The sequence below is a fragment of the Argiope bruennichi genome, chromosome 6 (genome assembly GCF_947563725.1).
Source record: "Argiope bruennichi chromosome 6, qqArgBrue1.1, whole genome shotgun sequence".
In the NCBI taxonomy this organism is placed as follows: domain Eukaryota; kingdom Metazoa; phylum Arthropoda; class Arachnida; order Araneae; family Araneidae; genus Argiope; species Argiope bruennichi.
This window is the reverse complement of record NC_079156.1, coordinates 76,470,152-76,490,747: the sequence shown is the minus strand read 5'-3', so window position 1 is coordinate 76,490,747 and position 20,596 is coordinate 76,470,152. Positions and strand designations below refer to the sequence as shown.

General features: G+C 24.4%; 1 protein-coding gene across 9 annotated transcripts in view; it reads left to right on the top strand.

Moving 5' to 3' along the window:
• Positions 1-20,381, top strand: part of LOC129971471 (oxysterol-binding protein-related protein 8-like) — a 242,769-nt gene extending 222,388 nt beyond the window's left edge. For all 9 annotated transcript variants that reach the window (XM_056085271.1, XM_056085270.1, XM_056085268.1 and 6 more), the window contains 16 exons: positions 1,907-1,983; positions 2,779-2,838; positions 4,004-4,195; positions 5,204-5,326; positions 6,354-6,621; positions 7,555-7,725; positions 7,900-7,967; positions 10,238-10,350; positions 10,490-10,670; positions 11,809-11,905; positions 14,153-14,349; positions 14,515-14,640; positions 15,205-15,305; positions 16,471-16,656; positions 17,794-18,086; positions 20,063-20,381. In XM_056085271.1, the coding sequence (XP_055941246.1) occupies positions 1,907-1,983; positions 2,779-2,838; positions 4,004-4,195; positions 5,204-5,326; positions 6,354-6,621; positions 7,555-7,725; positions 7,900-7,967; positions 10,238-10,350; positions 10,490-10,670; positions 11,809-11,905; positions 14,153-14,349; positions 14,515-14,640; positions 15,205-15,305; positions 16,471-16,656; positions 17,794-18,086; positions 20,063-20,304 (2,495 nt within the window). In that variant the 3' untranslated portion in view covers positions 20,305-20,381. The remainder of the gene's footprint in view (positions 1-1,906; positions 1,984-2,778; positions 2,839-4,003; positions 4,196-5,203; positions 5,327-6,353; positions 6,622-7,554; positions 7,726-7,899; positions 7,968-10,237; positions 10,351-10,489; positions 10,671-11,808; positions 11,906-14,152; positions 14,350-14,514; positions 14,641-15,204; positions 15,306-16,470; positions 16,657-17,793; positions 18,087-20,062) is intronic.
• The last annotated feature ends 215 nt before the right edge of the window (positions 20,382-20,596 follow it).

Below are 20,596 nucleotides of genomic sequence, written 5' to 3'. Positions count from 1 at the left end.
ACTGGATGTCTAAATACTGAATGGATTAATGTTGTGAAGGAAGTGAAACCTCAATGGTGTATTACAAATATACATGCTCATAAACATAGGTAAAAATTTTATGAACTCTAACTGCAGGAAAAATGTTAATAGACTGTTGGATATATTATTATTGATTCAATACCAGAATTATTGTTGTTAGATTGAGTTTAATGTAATTCTTCAGTTAAAAGTGTATAATAATTACTCAACTTGTTGTTGCAATATATTAAATGCAGAAAATCAACAACTTGTGGCAAGAATGTGAATAGTTATTTGTTTTCCTATTTAATATTTATATTTGTAACTATTTGTATTCATTAAATAATATCTCATATGCTGAGTGCTTTTTAATTTCATAAAAGATGATGAAATTTATTTTGCTCTTATATTTATTTTGTCATTTTTATTAAACTCAGCAGATTGGATTTCATTACATTTTAAGTAGTTAACATTTGATTTAGCTTGATTGGAAAGTTATATGTGTTTTTGAAATTTGGAATAAAAATTAGCTGTAGGATAACTCATAGTTTTTAGTGCAAATGTAGGTCAATAGATCTTTTGAACGATTTTATGCATTTGAATTTTAGATATTATTCTATAAAATAAAATTGATTGAGTGAGTTTAACTGCATCTTTTTTTTTTTTTTTTTTTTTTTTGTAAGTACGTGTTTATATATTTTTATTGGGCTTGAACTTTTATGTGTATGTTTGAAAATCTCATGAAATTCCATATTCTAATAAGATAAAAGACTAGTCAAAGCTCTTACATTTGTTTGCAAAACACTTCTTCCTGTTCCAAAGTAATACAATAGATATTGAGTAGTTTATTTTTTAAACTTGTGGTATGGGAATATAAAATCTTAATTTTTATACTTTGTTTTATAAATTTGAAAAAATGCAATAAAGGATGTATGTTTGAAAACCTCATGAAATTCCCTCATGCATTTCTGATTATAACTGTATCCCTTTACATACTATGTATGATTTCATACTATTTCAGAATTTTTATAGGCTGTTTATAAATAGTCAATATTTTTTAAACTTCAACTATTCTTTTTTAGCTATTTGAAATAAAGTAAAGTTCTGGTCATATCTTATCTTAATGAAATGATTTTCATTTTTTTTCCCACCAAATATTTCAGTATATTTTTAATAATTTGGTTAAATAAAGTTTTTTTTAAAAAAAACCCTGATTTGGTATTTTAATAAGCATTTTAAAATTAAAATCTGATTTTCACTTATGCTTTTATTTTTTAAATGATTTAAATTGTATATATTCCAAAATCAGTTTTTTTAATTGATAATTAAATATTTTATTGAAATTCCTTAAACTATATATATATATATATATATATATATATATATATATATATATATATATATATATATATATATATATATATATATATATATATATATATATATATATATATAAATTTTTATGGTTTTATAAAATTGGGTCTGAAATAATGTGAAATATTTTAATAAAAATGAAATAAGTTTAATTAATTAAATGCATCTGAAGCAATGAAAACATTTTTTTTAAAATGTTAGAATTTTATCATTTTTTTTAGAAAACAGATGGCAGTTTTAAAATGTTATTTATTTAATTTTACTATTTTGCATTATGATGTCTTTGTTCTAATCCTCATAGAACTTTTCCCATTGTATAATCTTCCATATTGATAATTCTAAATATGTGGGATTATTCTTCCAAATTTTTCGATTTTATGTATTAAATAAATATATTATTATAGTATACTTACACAAGATTATATTTTTGTTGATATTATAAACTATTCTAATTCATTTTTTAATCATATTGTAATTTATATTTTAAATTATAATAATAAAATGCATTCTATTCTTTTTGTTTGTTTTTTAGGCCATGATATCAGTGGGGATCATCCGATGACACCACGGTATTCAGAGGTCTCAAGCACACCTAGTACTTCACCAAAGGTTAATAACTTTTGAATTCTGTATATTTTTTCCCTGAATGCTATTAAGTATTTTACTTTTATATGTCCTGACTCATATTTGCCAACCTTAATTATTGCTCATACACACATGCATGTTTAAAATATTTTATAAATTTGTAACATATAGTTTTAAAAAAATTACATATATTTTTTTCCACTTTTGAAAACTTTAGAAATTTTAATTATTAATATTCAAAACATTTCTTGAATCCCTTATATAACAAATTTTTGTTTTAGTAATATTAGCTGTATCATTTCTTGTTGATGAAATTTTCTGTGTTAGGGTATTTTTGCTGTCGTAGTATGTAATTTTACTCTTTTAAGATATTATAATATAATCCGATTTCATAAAATAATTTTTACTGAAATTTAAAGGTTCAAAATTTTCTCTATATATTTAATATTTTATAAATTTATAACATATAGTTTTTAAAAAATTACGTATTTTTTTTTTCCACTTTTGAAAACTTTAGAAATTTTAATTATTTATATTCAAAACATTTCTTGAATCCCTTATATAACAAATTTTTGTTTTAGTAATATTAGCTGTATCTTTTTTTGTTGATGAAATTTTCTGTGTTAGGGTATTTTTGCTGTCGTAGTATGTAATTTTATTTACTCTTTTAAGATATTATGATATAATCCGATTTCATAAAATAATTTTTACTAAAATTTAAAGGTTCAAAATTTTCTCTATATATTTATTATTTTTACTTGTGTCTATATACAATTCTTTATATAAATATATTTTTAACAGGTATGTTTTCATTTTTAGGGTGACATGACTGTGGAGCCTTCATCTGCTTCAAAATTTGACAAACGAGAATCTTACAAAGTAATCAGTTGTTGCTCTTATTTTTAATTAAATAACACTAATTGACAAATTTTACTGTCCATATTCTACTTTAGAATTAAAGGAAGCATCATTTATAGATTGAAAGAACTAAGTAACTTTTTTATTGTTTCACTTTAAAATTTATTAATACTTGCATCGTTAACATTTGTTTTTATTTCATATTTTCAATATAAATTCTATTGTGTTGTGTGAAACATATTATTAATTAAATCAAATTAATTTAACCTATATCTTTTCCAAAATTATTTCTTGGAGTTGGTTACAAATTATACTTTATGAGAATATTATTTAAGGAATAAAAAGGAGAACTTGTACAAACCAATTCTTGATGCTTTTCAAGAAAACTAAAGCCTGGTTTGTACAACTGAAGATACTATCTATTTTATATGTTTAATCAGACTAGAATTTTAATTTTGTTGCTTAATATATAGTGACAGATTTGGACTTCTTGTGATTTTAGATAGTGTGCATTATGAGGTCTCTCTTTTAATAATATAGTCCATTTAGTTTTATATTTCATTTCATTTTTAACTTGTTAACATATATTTTAGTTTAATATTTTTTATTTTATTTTATTAACTTTGTGAATATATATTTGTTTTTATTTATCTATTACAACTACAGAATGTCCAACATCTGCATTTGTACATACCATTATTAAAGCAAATATTGTTTTATAAATAACTGAGTGAATATGATGAAACATATAGGCACTTGACCAATTACATTTAATGAAGTCTTAAAATTATCCTAATATTTTCTCATTCTTGGAATTTGTAATTTTTATAAATTTATTTATTTGGCAAATAAGCAAAAAACAAATTTAATGAACTTACTTGCAGTCCTTTTACAACCTAGCAGTGTAGCCCTTATTTCAGATTATTCAATTACCTATAGTATTTTATTAACATCTTATTTATTGAGCATTTATCTCATAATGCTTTCAAATATCATTTTTAAAGTCATTGATTAAAATGCAGTCATTTATAGAGGTTATAACTTATTCTATTCACTAATTTACTTTCTATAATTATCTCAGATGCACTTTGGATTCTTAGTTGAATCAGTGTAACTATACTACATTAATCACAAAAATGCCAAAATTTATTCACTATATGCTTTATTTTCTGAAAATTTTTTGTAGGCACAACGAAAAAATTATCGAAGAGAAAAGAAACGTGTTGCAAAGGAATTATCTACTACTCTTAAAGACCCCTCTATTATAGTTTTGGCAGATTGGCTCAAAGTGCGTGGAAGTTTGAAAGGGTGGACAAAATTATGGTGTGTCTTGAAGCCTGGATTACTGCTGTTGTACAAAAGCCCAAAGACCCATAAGGTATATATGTCGATAAAAAAATTCACACTTTTAAAATCTTTGAAAACTATATAAAATATTATAGTTTTTAGATTTGATATAAATATATTTACAAAATTTTTCATTTCAGTTTAGAATTTCCTATTGCATTTTACATTACATTCCTGAATTTCCTATTTACATTATATTAAAATGTTGTCCATAATTTGAATTTATTTTGGTATCCAAGACAGAACTAACAAGGGGTGCACATGGTTTCAATTCAAGATGAGATTTAGTATAACAGTTGTATACCTTTAGAATGTTCATTCATTTAAACATTTAAATGCAACAGCTATCCAAGAAAGTAGTCTTCAAACTTTTTGTGTAGCTTTTATAGTAATAACTTGTCTCTGTGTTCAACACCATAATGACATGTTTGTCAAGAGCATCACTTGATAAGTACAAGGTCAGAGTTCGGTCCTTGGTGAATCTCTCCCCCACCCTCCTTTGTTTTTATTTATTTATTTTTCAAAATTATGTAAATGAATTTAACAGCTTACAAGTAGTTTTAATTAATATGTTTTTCATGTTTATGCAAAAATCAATGCTTATCTCTCTTAATATTTGAAATATTTTTAATTCAAATTATTTAATTTGAGTTAATAACTTGCATATAATTTCATTAATATGGTGCTTCTTTTTTATGCAAAAATGATGTTCATCTCCCTAATATTTGAATTGTGATTTAATTTTTAGACAAAAAAAATAAGTACAATTTAACTGATGACAACACTTAATTGTGATTGCTCATATAATAAAAAATTATTTAATATTTCTATAAATTTATTCTACACAAAAAAAATAAAATTGTTTATTGTTATGGAAACAAAATAAAACAAACTTTAAAAAAGAAACAAAATAAATTTTGAATCTAAATTATAATTGTTCACAAGTGCAATGTTTCTTTATCTATTAGAGAAGACATTTTTTTTATTTAATATAAAACATAATTTTTTTTTTACTATTTTTAACATATTCCATTTACAGAGTAGTCAGTGGGTTGGCACTGTTCTGTTAAATGCATGTGAACTTATAGAAAGACCTTCTAAGAAAGATGGATTCTGCTTTAAACTTTATCACCCTCTGGAACAGTCCATTTGGGCTTCCAAGGTATGTATTATTACTTGATAAAACTTTTAATCGTTAATTTAGTTATTTTGAAATACAATCAGGCTCAATATTGAATTTTTAACTATTATTATTATCTATAATTAATTTTCTAGCTGAGTGATTCTGAATAGGAATAATATATTTTGGGAATATACTTTTTCGTCGTTTGTATTTAATGTATATTTTTACAAAATACATTACAGCTAATCAAATTTTGATTTTCTAAGACTTTATCAGTACTTGTTTATAAACTGTATGTTATTGATGAAGATAGTCAAATGTTGATTATGATTGACATGGCATTTTTGGTGATTAATTGTTGGCATATGGTAAATACACAACTAATTCTTCTATTATTTATGGCTATTTACATATTGCATACTAGGTGAGCCAACGTTTTTCCCTCATTACAAAGAGCATGAAACAATTATTTAAAATGGTAATCAAATATTTTTACAATTGTTTACCTATTTCTTAAATTTTTTATCATTGAATAGATAGCATATTTTAGTCATAACTATAAAAATAAATAAAAATTTATTTCAACAAAATATTATCTGAAGAAAAGAGCACAACGCATTTTGTTCTTTCATGAAACCCAAATGTTATTTCTGTTCAAAAATTTATTACAGTTGTTTCACACATTATTTCATCCTACTGTAATAATATATATTGTATGTATGTATTTGTATAAATGAATATTGGAATGGCAAGGTCTAGAATATTATCTTAACATTCTTTGAATCACAAAGTAGACAGATTATAATTGCCCTTACTACAAACTTGATTATGGTAATACTGTTTACAAAAATCAATTCATGTCTGGGGATAATACCTTTTGTGTGATAAATTATAATAGGAACGTTTTATTCTCACCTTGTACTTCTTAAACATATATTTGAAATTTTTAAACCATCTATGTTTCAAAAGAAAAATTTTCTAATTTATAATGAACATTAAGTTATTCTGTGGAATTCCTTCTTATATATGAAATACACTAAAACTTGTTTTTAATGTATTTGAGTAGGGGCCAAAAGGTGAAACGATTGGTGCTCTTGTCCAGCCACTACCTGTGGCACATCTGATATTCCGAGCACCATCTGAGCAGGCTGGAAAATGTTGGATGGATGCATTGGAACTTGCATTGAGATGTTCCTCATTGTTGATGAGAACTATGAGTGGTAAAGAGACCCAAACTTCTTCACTTCAAGGATTACCACCAAGTACTTCATCTTCTCAGGAACCTCTCCCATCATGGAAAGAAGTTGATCCAGAAAAGCATTTTCAGGATCATGGTAAAAAGTGTTTTGAAATTATTTAATAAACTAATATTCAGTTTAAGGATATGAAAGCCTGTTGCTAAGAGATCATGTTTTATAACTCAAGAATATTCAGAGAAAAGAAAGAAATGGTTTTGATTTTTAGGCACTTAAATGAATATTTGAGCAAACCATGCGTTTCTTGGAATAAATGGCACCTTAAATATATCAGAAAATGTATCCCAGTTCTATTGAATAAAAAAAATATATTGAGAATGCCTTAGATAATCACTTGGAAAATACCATTGGCAACTCCTTTGGTATTTTTTGTTCATTTTACAAAATGCTCTATCAAATAACTGCACTGTGATAAAAAAAAAAAATTATTTGTTCGGTTAATATTGAAATGAGAGAATCGGGTCTAAAGCACAATATTTTACTAAGGTTTTTTCCCCCTATATATAAAAATATAAATAATAGGATATATTAAATTCTATGTATAAACATAACTTAATTAAAAACTCAAATTTGTATGATAAGCATGTATTCTTATTGGTTAAAGAATTGAAATTTCTGAATGATAAACAAAAATAATAACAATAAACTGTTCCTCCTAATGAAATAATGTTGTTATTGATAAATTAATTTATTCATATTTTATCAATTTATATTTTAATGATTTTTTAAAAAAAATTTGTTATTAATTTCAATAGAAACGATATTGATTTTTTTCTTGTTTCAAGCTATCTAATCCTTACTATTTTGATAACTTTTTTAATTGAATATGAATATTCAATTGACTAAAATTATTTTCATTTTAATATGTGTAACAAGATTTTTTAAAACAATTCCTAATTTTTCTTGCCTAAATGCAGCTTATATCAGCTTTAATGTATCTTTTTATGATTTCTGAAAGTAAAGTTTTATTTTGTTATTTCTTCATATTTCTAAAAATTTTAAATTTTATAGGCTTAGATGATGATGTTCACACTGATGACAATAGGGAAGTTGATATTGATGGTACTCATAGTATACATTCTACTGATTCTGAATCAGAAGCTCGTCCAGTAGAAGATGTTGAAATTCCACCTGCAGAAACCCCATATATTCCAAATGGGCAGGAAGAATTCGGATTGGCAAGTATTTTTACTTATGATTGATCATAGAGCTTTATTAATTAAATGTTTAGATTTGTCAGTTTAATATGTATTTATTTATTTTCAGTAGCTAAGTTATTTAGAGCCTAATTATTATTATTATATTATTCTTACTGTTTAAAAAATTTAATTTCTTTATATATATATATATAGGCAGGGGATGCAGGTCAAACGGAAGAAGTTGCTGAAGAAAATAAGTCCCTTTTATGGACGATATTGAAACAGGTAAATTCTATTCGTGCTAGTCCATATGCATTTAAAAAATGAAATAAAACTTGTTCAAATGTTTTTTTATATGTATTCACAGATAAACCTAACCTTTTCTCTGGATACTTAATTCTATATTAAAATAATCTTAAAATATTGTTTATTTTGACTAATTTGAGGTCTAAACTAAAAATGAGTTTTTTTAGTTAAATATGTATGTACGTCATATTCATACTGTCTGTTTTATTAATTGTCTTTAAAAACTTTGAAAGATTAAATATAAATGATTTATTTTGACATATTTTAAGTGTTTTGTTATTACAGTTACATTATATGCAATATTTATTTATTATAATTGCTTTTTTGAAAAAAAATATTTACATTTTTATAAATTTTGTAATTGCCATTGCGTGTGTAAAAATTGTTTTGTCTTGATTCTAAATCTAATTTTTCTGGATACGAATTCTAGATTAAAATTTTTATTGTAGTACATGGTGGTCAGATTTTATTATAATTTTTGATATATAAATCCCTACATTTTTAGTTGTTATATGCAACAAAATGGAATTGAATTCAGACTGGATGATATAAAAATATCTTTCAAAATTGTAAAAGCAAATACAAGGGGTCATAAAATAATGGTAATGGATTGTGTATCTTAAAAGGCAATGATTATTTGGCTAGTTGCAGTTTCTGCTGAAAGTATGTCTATTCACCAAAAGTAATACAAAATTCACTATGACGCTGTATGATTTGGAATGCATTAGCAGAGATCTTGAATGTTTCATCCACATTTCTATTAAATTATGTCTATATGGGCATTCGATTGTTAATAGGTTACATTAAAACTTTAATAAATCATGTTTATTAAATATCAAGGGAAAAAAAAGGGATCCATTTACAACAAATCATGGCACACATGATCTGGCCTGTCCTTTTTTACATTGAAATGAGTTGCATCTTCATATGTTGAAAAACATTTATGTAGGAAACTTTAAAAGAAAAAATTCCCGATCAGATAGTTTGTAAATTGATCTGATACATAAGACCATTCAATTAACTAAGAAGAATTACTGTTCTACTAAGTAGTTCTGTTTTATACCTACTCAGACATAAATAGACTATCTAGCTGACATATGATCTTGTATCATGTGAACTATACACCCTAGAATGAAAATTGTGTTGTTGACTGACTATTTTATACTTTATCACTTCTACATGCCATTTGCACACTAGTATTCCATTGTGAAAATCTTCTTACTTCAATCTTTTCTATCTTCATTATGAGAAACAGTTTTAGAGCCAAGCATCATCTTTGTTCTGTTATATATCTTGAAATTCTTCTTTTGAATTTATAATGGGCCAAAATGAACAGATAATTTTTAGCTAATTTCTTTTTGTTGATTAAATTAATGCTAATTATAAAATCATAATTCATATTAATATTACAGAATGAAAAGTTGATCATAAAGAATATTTTAGCACTACTACTTAGTTTTTGCTATGTTACATATACCATTTAAAAAGAACCATTACCATTAAAGAAAAGTTTTTTGCTGGTATAAATCTTGCTCATTAGATTTGGATTAAAATTTAAATAAAATTAATACAAAGTAACACAACTTTTAAAATTTTGAATTTATTTCAATTATTATTGATGTTGGTTGCCATACTAGCTAACTACTAGTTATCGGAGTTAAAATAGCAAATCATAGCTTCACCCTTTTATGTCTTTTCTCCTATGTTACATTCTGATGGCTAATTATTTATGTATTTATTAGAACTGCTTACCATGCTCAGGCACATTTTTCACATTTATCCTTATTATTAATAACTCGTATTATTTGCTATTATGTATTCTTTCCGAATATTAACCACTTTATTGCATATTTTATTAAAAAGTGAAAATTGCATTTATGAATATTCTTGAATAGTATAATTTTTTAATCAGAAAACACTTGTGTAATGGTGTATTTATTTTCTTTTTATTTATGTAGCAGAAACTTCAAAATGTTTAAGAATTCCTACTCTACATTTTTACATTTATATGATTATAGCTGCATTTTATGTTTTTTATTGTGTATTGCCATCTCATGTTAGAAATTATCATTACTTAATTTTAGACTTTAAACTTTTGGGTTACTTGCTTTGCATAAAGAAAAAAATTTAATTTAATATTTTTTGCCTTTGAAGTATACCAAGGAATGATTAAGTGAAAAAATAAGCATAAGAATTATGGTTGGCAATCAGTTATATATGCATTTAAATTTACTTAATTATTTTTACAGGTGCGACCTGGTATGGATTTATCAAAAGTTGTTCTTCCTACATTCATTCTAGAGCCACGATCATTCTTAGATAAGCTATCTGATTACTATTATCATTCAGATATACTTTCAAAGTAAGAATGGAAGATTCAATATGAAAACTTTATGCTAATGAATAAATGACTTTTTGATTTATTTAAATATGCTTTTAAATAAATCTAAAATTCATTTATTCATTCACCTTTTTTCTAATGATCTTGCTTCTATTTTCAGTGCTGTTTTAGAAGATGATCCCTTCACCAGAATGAAGCTTGTAACAAAATTTTATCTCTCTGGCTTTTATAAAAAACCTAAAGGATTAAAAAAACCTTATAACCCTATTCTTGGTGAAGTTTTTCGTTGTTATTGGCAGCATCAAGATTCCTCTACCAGAACATTTTATGTTGCTGAACAGGTAAGCTTTTTTATTATATTTCCTGATTGATTTATAATTATCTTGAGTTTTAATTATAAATGTATGACCACTTTGATGTTGTGTTATTATTTTAGATATCCCTTTTACTGTAATAGAATTGTTAGTATTTAGTTAAATTTTACTCCTTTAATGTTATTGTTACATGAATTGAATTGTCTTGCTATGTTTCTTTCTTTGAAACTGTGTTCTTTGGAATTTAATCTGTGTAGATTTACAGTCATAATTTTATCTCTGTGATTCAAGTAATCTTGTTTTATAAGAAATTATACCAGATATTTTTCTCTAATTACAAAATATTAGAATAAATTTATTTTTTTAAATAGTAATGTAATGTTTTATCTTTGCACAGTTCTGTTCAACAGATTAAAAAATTCAAACAGATGGTGAAAGTCTGGATTTGTAAGCAAAGAATTAAAAATTTTTAACAAATTGCATTGGTGAGGAAAAAATCAGTGAAATTTGGCTTTATGATATCAAATTAACCAATAATCCAGATATTGCTACAGATGTTTGCCATGTGATAATAAAATATAAATGGTTAACATAACAGTTACTATGAATAATGTTACAGAACAAATTTTGGACAATTCATTATGCGAAATAAAAAAAACACCTTAATATTCTATGAATTACTGTAGAGACATATATTGAAATTATCGAAATGATTAGTCAAAAAGTTTATAACTAAGCAGAATTACATAAGTTTTTATAAATAATAAGCATTTTTTTTTTTTTTTTATCTAAGAAAAAAAAATTGGATAATAAACTTATGGGAGTTTTTTTGTTGTTTTTTTTTGGTTTTGTTTTGTTTGTTTACTCTATGCTGGTGGAATAATCAATAATAATTTAAAATTTGAGAATCCTTCTAAAAAAATTATTTATTTCATATATAACCATTATATAATGTACTTTCCTATTAATTATAACATTTTTTATAAAAAGAAAATGCATATGTTTCATTTACTTTTTTTTCTATTTTTTAACACTATCTTTTTATATATTCTAAATATTTCTATTAGTTGCTTTTCTTTAATCAACATATATCACTTACACAAAGTGTTTTTTTTTAATCCTTTTCTAACATTTATATTTTGTTGATTTTTAAATTTTATTTTAGGTTTCTCATCACCCACCTGTGTCTGCTTTTTATGTTAGCAATCGCCGTGATGGCTTTTGTATACAAGGAAGTATATTAGCAAAATCTAAGTTTTATGGTAATTATTTATTAATGTAGATTTAAAAGTTTAATTAGATCCTTTATGGTGCATTTTTGTTTTTTGTGATTATGCTACTGATAGAAATGTCTTTTCATACATATTTTATCATTGCATATAAGCATATTTTTATGTTTGTAATTAAGACTTTCTGAAGTTTGTTTTTAAGTAGGTAATTTTATAATTGATATTAATGTAATTTCACCGAGTTGTAGATCATCAAAGATTTGTATTATATTTTCTTTTCTGCAATTGTTCATTTACAATTACAAATATATTATTTTAATTATGAGAATTATTATATGTTTTAAAAAAAGCTTTGTTTATATATATATGTATATATCCTTTCTATGCATTATATTATATTTTTAGGGGGGTAAAGATTGTTTCACAAAATATGCTATCAAGACAATTTTTCTAATGCTCTTATTTATTAAAACATTTCGTGTATGTTGAATTTGAACAGATTTTATTTTTCATGTGTATTTATCTCAACAAATTATCTCAAAAATATTTATTGTATGCTTCTAATTCTGTTAAAAATTTTCTTTTTATTTCAAAACTAAATCTTTCATCATTCAAAAGATACTTATCACAAGTAATTTACAATTATCTAATCAAAGTCGCTTCTTTCTTTTTTTTTATTCCAATATTTTGGAAAAAATTCTTATAGGTCCAATTTTGATTTTCAAATTTTTCAGTTTTAATTGGTTCGATTATTGCCCTTTATTTTATTACTACATGGATGCATATTCTTTTTTTTTTAAATCAAAAAATAATGATTTTTTCTCTGATATCCCTGTTTTGTACAAAATTTCTGATGCATTTTGTATATTTCTTATTATTTCATATGCCATCACTGATTTTTTAATAATTCCAGAATAAATTTTTTAATAATTTCTGTCTGTGAAATTAACTAACATTTCAAATTAGCAAAATATAAATAAAAATTAATGCATATTTAATTTAAGTTTGAAAAATGAAAGTAAAAGTTAATTAACCACCTGATTAATATTTTACTTTTAATTAATGATAAAATCATTCAGCATTACTTGCATGGAATGCTTATAAATTTTTTGCTGACTGGCTTTGGAAGCTGATCCTTGGAGAAAATATATTGTACTTAATATGGAAATAGGGAAAAAATCATTTTTTGGATTAAGCGATATAAAATTGAAAATAAATTGCATTATCCCAGATTTACTATTGCTTAATCGACAGTTTATTTATATTTGAAGATTTATAAATTAATGAAATCATAATGTCCTTGTAAAGACAAAATAAATTAATTTTAAGTCTAAGGGAATATAGCGCTTATCACCTCTGGTGTTAAAAATATTCTAAAACTGCGTGACAATTTAAAAAATATGTTGTTCAGAAGTTGAAATTATTTACATTTCTTCATTCATTCCCCTCATCTGTTTCAAAACTTACTCTAAAAAACTGTCTCTTTCATATCAAGGAAAATGCAAAAGAAATACTAATAATTGTCTTGGAAATATGTAGAGAGATATTGATTCTTTCTCTTTTTTTAACATGGTTGACATATTTAAAATTTTGTTTTAAATTAATTATAATTATATTAATGTATTGCACTCTTATGCAGATTTTATCACTTTTGCATTTATATTACTTTGATTTGTTCGTAGTGTCAATGTTTTTTTATTTTACTTATTTAAAAATAAGTGCCTGTTATTTTGTTATGTTTTTCCCCTGTGTACTTTATGCAAAACGTATATAAATATTTTAAGTCAATTTGTGTTGAGTTATTAAATTCAACAAAATTTAATCAATAGGAAATTAGGTTTGTATTTAGATATCTTGTTTATTTAACAAAATATTGCTCAATTTATTATATACTTAAATCATGGGAATTATTATAATCCTAACTTGTAAAAATTATTTTTTAAACATTTTTTCTGTTTTGATCATGTCAAATTTTGTATAAATTCTGCATTCATTTTTGCATTTTTTTTTATCTATTTATCTTTAATTTTGCATACTTTTAATTATTATTTGCATATTTTTACTACATAATTAAATTACTCATCCTAAAAATGCAAGTTATCACCTAAAGGCACATTTTTGCCATTTTTTTAAAAAAATTCTGTTATAATTATTTAGTATCATTTATTTTTTGTAATTTACTCCATAAACTCTGGTTCTACCTTTTATAAAATATTCTTAACTTTCTTTTATTCATTATAGCTTAAAAGTTCTTATGCATTTTTAAAATTTTTATTTTAGGGAATTCTATATCTGCAATAATGGATGGCACTGCTCATTTGACTCTTTTAACCAGAGGAGAGAATTATACTATCACAATGCCTTATGCTCATTGTAAGGGCATCTTAATGGGTACATTGTCTTTAGAACTTGGTGGGAAAATTGATATCTGCTGTGAAAAAACTGGTTACCATACAGAATTAGAATTCAAATTAAAGGTAATAATTTTTTTATATAGAAAAAAAAACATTTTATCTCAGAGTTCTGAAAATTTTAATAATAATAGTAATGTTAAGTGTTTGTTACATAAAGAAAATTACTATTTATTCTTGTATTTTTATTTTCAAAAATATATTTTGTATCCTAACTAGTTATATTTATAGCCATTCCTTGGAGGTTCAGAACTTTCTAATCTAGTCAGTGGAAAAATAAAATTAGGGAAAGATACATTAGCTACTTTGGAAGGCCATTGGGATGGAGAAATTTATATTCGAGATCGCCGAACAGGAGTAAGTAAACTATTTTTTCTGCTTATATATATATATATATAATATTAAAAAGATAAAAATGTGAAGAATGAAATGTAAAGTATTTTAAGTTTTAGATATCATAAATTAACTTAATTATTCTACTTTTATTTACTTATTTATTTATTTATTTTTAAATATTGTCTGCAAAATTTATTTACAGTATTTTTTGTTAATTTCATGTTAAACAAAGGTGCCAAGGCTTTTCAAAGAAGATTAATAATATATTTTCAATAATTTTTTATGATTAATAATGCACTAATAAAAAAGGGATTTATTTTTCAGTTTTAAAACTAAATCTTCTTTCTGCATGAATAAAAATAAGATCTTCATTAAAAATTATTTTTGATACTGTTTTTCATTTATTATATCTTGTAAACTAATGTTAAATTTTGAAATTATTTTATTTCTTTGTGTTTTAGAAATACTTATTTCTTAGTGCTTATAATTCTTTTGTTCTCCTAAATATTTTAATACTTAAAAAAAGGCCACGATAATGATGCCAGTTTACATTTGATTAATATTTTGATGTATTTTTTTAATCAGGAAGAGACTTTATTTTGGAATCCAAACAGTGATGTGAGAGCAAATAGGTTAAAACGACATACTGTTCCAATTGAGTATCAAGATGAATTCGAATCTGAGAGGTAATATATATACTTTGTATTTCTTTGCTTATTGTAATCAGGTAAAGTTGATAAATAGAAATTATCCCACAACTTTACTTGATTATTTTTATAGCCTTTATAAAATTAGAATTCTGCTTCAATTAACATTTTTGATTTTGAAATTTATTAATCAAATTTTATGTTTCTGTTTTAAAAAATCTAATTGATTTTAGTCTGCCTACTTTTCTCTAGATGTTTTTCTTGATAATAATATCAATAACCTATTTGCTGATTTAGATTTATCAAAATTGATTAAAGGTTATTATTAACATTGTAAAGATAATTAACGTTAGAACTTGACTATAGATTTTTTTTAAGCCTTCATTCTATTATAATAATTTTTTTGAAAAGTTTCTCATTCAAATTCTTAGTTCAAACATCTAAACATAATTAAATAATTTTCTCTGTTCTTCCAAATGGAAAATGAATTTTGTAATTGTAAATTATGCACTTAATGATGCAGAATTACACATAGTGTAAAAATTGCAAAATTTGTATGTTTTTGCTTCTACATTTGGCATTTTTCATTATACTTTAAGTTCTGTTTCACAAAATTATGCTAATGATATTTCCTGTATAAGATATAGCAGTTTTTATTCTGTTATAGATTTTATAATAATTTGCTATTTTTTTATTAATATGAAATTTTTATTTTTAATAAATTAATTAGTGAATATACAGATAAATTAGATTTATATATTACATGATATTTTAACTGCTTTATTTTGCCAATCAATAAACATATATAAGAAGTAGTATAAATAATTTATTTGTGTTGATTTGAAGTAAATACCAAGAATGAAAATAAAATACTCTAGCATTAACAATATGACATTGTGAAATATTTGCCTTTTTTCCTGGGCATTTTATCTATTTAAATCATTACTGCCATTTAAGTGTTATTCTTGTGGTCTCTTGGAAAAAAGAAAAATTGAATATACTGTGTTCATAAATATTTCATATTTTATAAAAAATTATTGCATTTCATCATAAACATTTGTCAAAAACAATGTTTCAGTTAAATAATTTAATTATTGATGCATGCATGTTTGTGTACATAATAAATGAAAGAATCATTACAATATTTTTTTTCTATATTGAGATGCTGTTTTTTTATATTAATTAATTCCTGTATTCTAAATAGATTGTGGCAGCATGTTTCATGTGCCATTTTGAAAGGAGATCAAGTTGCTGCTACAGAAGAAAAAACATTATTGGAAGAAGCACAGCGCAAATCTGCAAAAGAACGGCAAGTTAAACTTGAAAAATGGAATCCTAAGCATTTTGTTCAAGACATTGTTACAGGTGAATGGGTTTACAAATATGCTGAGTAAGTAAATTTTATATTTTAAAAATTGATTTAATTGAGTGTTGTAAATTAAATGCGTAATTGGGTGTAGTATTTTGCTTTCTAATTAAAATCTTGTTTTGTGATAAATTTAAACTTCTGCTTTCATATGCATGGGTTTCCTATGATATTTTACACGTTACTTCTATGAATTTTGATATATTGTTAATCTTGTAAACAATATGTCAAAATTGTGCTGTCACTATATACATACAATCCAGGAGGATTTTTTCCCCCCATAATCTAAAGCAATGAAAGTAATCTTTCATGCAATGTTATTACATTAACTTCACTATTAAGGAAATAATTATCAAATTAGAACAATAATTTTATTTAAACTGATATATGCAATTTGTCATTTGCTATTATTATACCAGACATTTTTTTTTCTTCTTCTTTTTAACTATATTCTGCCTGAATTAAAAAATATTTTATTAATTATTAGGATTCTCTAAATATTTTTCTGCCCTTTAAGCCATTTCATTCTCATAGTCAGCCTTCCATATTTAACAATTAGATTTTTTTTCTTAATGAATTTAATTTCTTTGGACTTTTCTATTTACTCCATTAATTGCTTTCTCATATTGGACTAATGTAACTAAACAATTTTTAAAAAGCATGTAAAATGGCTTCTTCATTCCAAATGACCTATGTGTTGAGATTTAGAAACAGAAGTTAAACTTCATACTGTAAAACTTTATATAACCTTTTCCCTCTTTTATAATATGAAATCATATATCCTATTAAATTGTCTCCATATAAGACATATGATTTACTTCTTTTTCTTCTAAGAGAACTAACATCAGTGTGTTCAAAATGTAATTATCATATGAATTGTCTTATTTATTTCTTAAATTTCATTTAAGCAGAAGAAAAAATTATGCTTTTGTTAAAGTTTCTAAAGAAAGAATAAAAACCGGAAGTAGCCAACACAAAGACATTAAGCTATAAAGCTAAATAATAAATTTGATTCTATTGTTTCATTTGTAATTTTTTCACCATGTACATTTCTGAATTATCTTTTACAGCTTTATTGATAAGTATATTGCTCAAAAAAGTATTTTGCAGTAAGCAAAAAAAAAAAAGTGATTTAAACTGTTTTTCTACTTTGTACTCTAGCTCTAGGCCTTGGGATCCAAGAACTGATGTTCTTCAGTATGAATGTGATTTCAGAATTCAAACTCTCACAAGGCATAAACCACCTACTGTTCGTACTGGAAGCATCATAAGTGTTGAGGACACCCCAAAAGTAGAACTCATCCGTCATCTATCAGTAGATCATGTTCTGCCAAGGCCAGCCGTCTGCTTATTGCCCAAGGGCCGACATGCCAAAAGTATTGTTTCACATGGAAGTGGAAGCTCATCTGCTAATGGAGAAGCATTTCATGGCAGCGATTCTTCAGAAAGTGATGGTAAGAATAAAATAATTTTTTACTTAATACACACTTTATTAAGTATATTTTTTATATTTTAGCTATTTTCTTCTCTTAAATACTTAATTTATTACTCATTATTATGAATATCTTGAAATCAGTTTTTTCCCCTTTAAATACACTATCAGGCTGTATGTGTATGTTTAAGTAAATTTTTATTAAATTAATTGATTAACTGATATTTAAGTTTTGAAATATCAAAATAATGTATTTTTATCAACAACAAATAAGTGATCAAAATTTCAAGTTGAAGATGAAGTTCTAATGACGAAATATATTGCCTAGGTTTCTTTTCATTGGAAAAAGTGAATGTGTTTTAAGCATTGAAGTAAATATCTGTATGATGTCATCTCAAAAAAATTTATGACAACCAAGCTCTAATTGCTGCATTTTGATTGAAGTTGGTCCCTATTCTGTGCATTAAATTACAGTATGAAACAGATTGAGTAAATGTTTATAGATTTTGCTTATGAGCATAGAAAAAGTTTTATCCTGAAGGATATTAAAATTAATTAGACCAGGTCAGATTTCTTAAAGTTGATATCATATTCAAGATTAAGATTATGGTTTTGAGGAATTAAAATTACATTGCAGATAAAATTAATTAGGCATATCAGACAATGATATGGTGGTACTAATAAATGAAACAAATTATCACTGCTATTGTATTTGCTAGTATTTAAACATTTTTTATTTGGTACATATATTACACCAAAACTGTATTCTAGTAAAATGTATTTAAGAAAAATTTGATATTAAACTATTCTTTATTTTTATTTAACATTAATATTTATTGCATTAATTAATTCATTAAATTAAAATGAAATTTCTTCTTCCAGATAATATCCCATTTAATATCATTAGAATGGTTCTTTTTATGAATCTGAACCATTGAAATGTAGTAAAATGTTTTAAATAAATGGAAATAAGAAGAATAAGTTCCTATAATTAGTTTACTTTTTGCAGACTCTTCTAAACTTTCATTTTTCCTAAATTTTTCAAAACTATTTTAGAATAAAACATTAAAGGATAATATTGATATGCATTAGTTTGAGCATTAAATTCTAATTATATTAATATATTTGGCAATAAATATTAATTAATCAAAATTGAAATAGTTGATTATAAAAATTACATTTTGTAATTATCATTATATGCTGAATGAAATTTTAATACCTGAAACTTTATAATTTAGAAATGTATGATATAGAAATAAAAATGTTTTACCCTTACATGGTTACTAAATATAACTAGTTCATAAATTATGTGTTATCTCTAGTTTCTCACTAATGCATTCAGTAGATCCTTCTGTGGCATATTAGAATCTGTAAAAGTTTTGTAATGTTCTTATTTCCCACTTTGTATTAGCTCTACTTAAGCACTGTATTTCATTTGTAACATAAAATAATAAGATTTTATTATATAATAAAAATATAGTTCACACCAAATTATTGTTTTGTTCTTAATTCATTTAATCCAAAGTCAATTTACTTTTAAATAAAATGTGTCTTTTATAATGTAATAGAAGGTATAATTGTTAATATATACAATATTAATTTTTTTCTCAAATTTTATTAAAATATTGACTTTTAAATGCTTTCTGTACTGGTAGATATAAAGGAGAGAATTCCAAGATAGATAATATGGTGAATCTTGGCATGCTCATCAAAGCAAATGCATTAATAAAATCTAAGAAACCTTTTAGTTATTTTTTCTTCTTTATTATATGATATAACCTATTTGAGGAATCTGTCATAATAATTATAGACATCTAGGAATACCTAAAAATTCTGTTATTTTTATGTTCTTTGCTGTCTTAATGTCTATAAATAAATAAATTTGAATTGACAAGTTTAATGATATTATAATTTAATGAATAAAAAATAATGTAAGTGATTGTTAAATTAAATATTTTTGAAATTGCTGTACACCTTATGTAAAATAATATTTTTCAGGTCCTCGAAAGAACTTTCATTCTGCTAAATGTGGCACTACTCTGTCCATTTTACAACAATCTCTACAAACACTGGAGCAGCTGCAACAAGAAAGCAACCAATCTTTGAGATGCATTCAAGGCCATATTGAAGCTATAATGGCTCAACAACGGAGGATTCAGACACAGCTAACTCAGAGACGGGATTATACATTTGTTATAGCCTTTTTTATTGTACAAATTTTCCTTCACTGGCTGCTATGACCAGATAACTGCCATTGAATTGAAAAATTTAGTAAAGAGTGCCTATTTACAATAAACTGAGTTTTGAAAATGTTAAATATGAGATATTTAATATCTTACCAGAGTTTAAGATAAAGAATGTAGGTGACTTATATGAAATGACATATTAGATTGAGCTTTTCAAAAGGCTTTACCTTTATTTCTTCATTAGTCTTTTTCTAATATTAATATCCAGCTTAATTTGGAAACATTTTACTGTGCTGAAAGCATTTTTAAATATTATAAATGAGAGAAGAATGCATACTTATTCGCT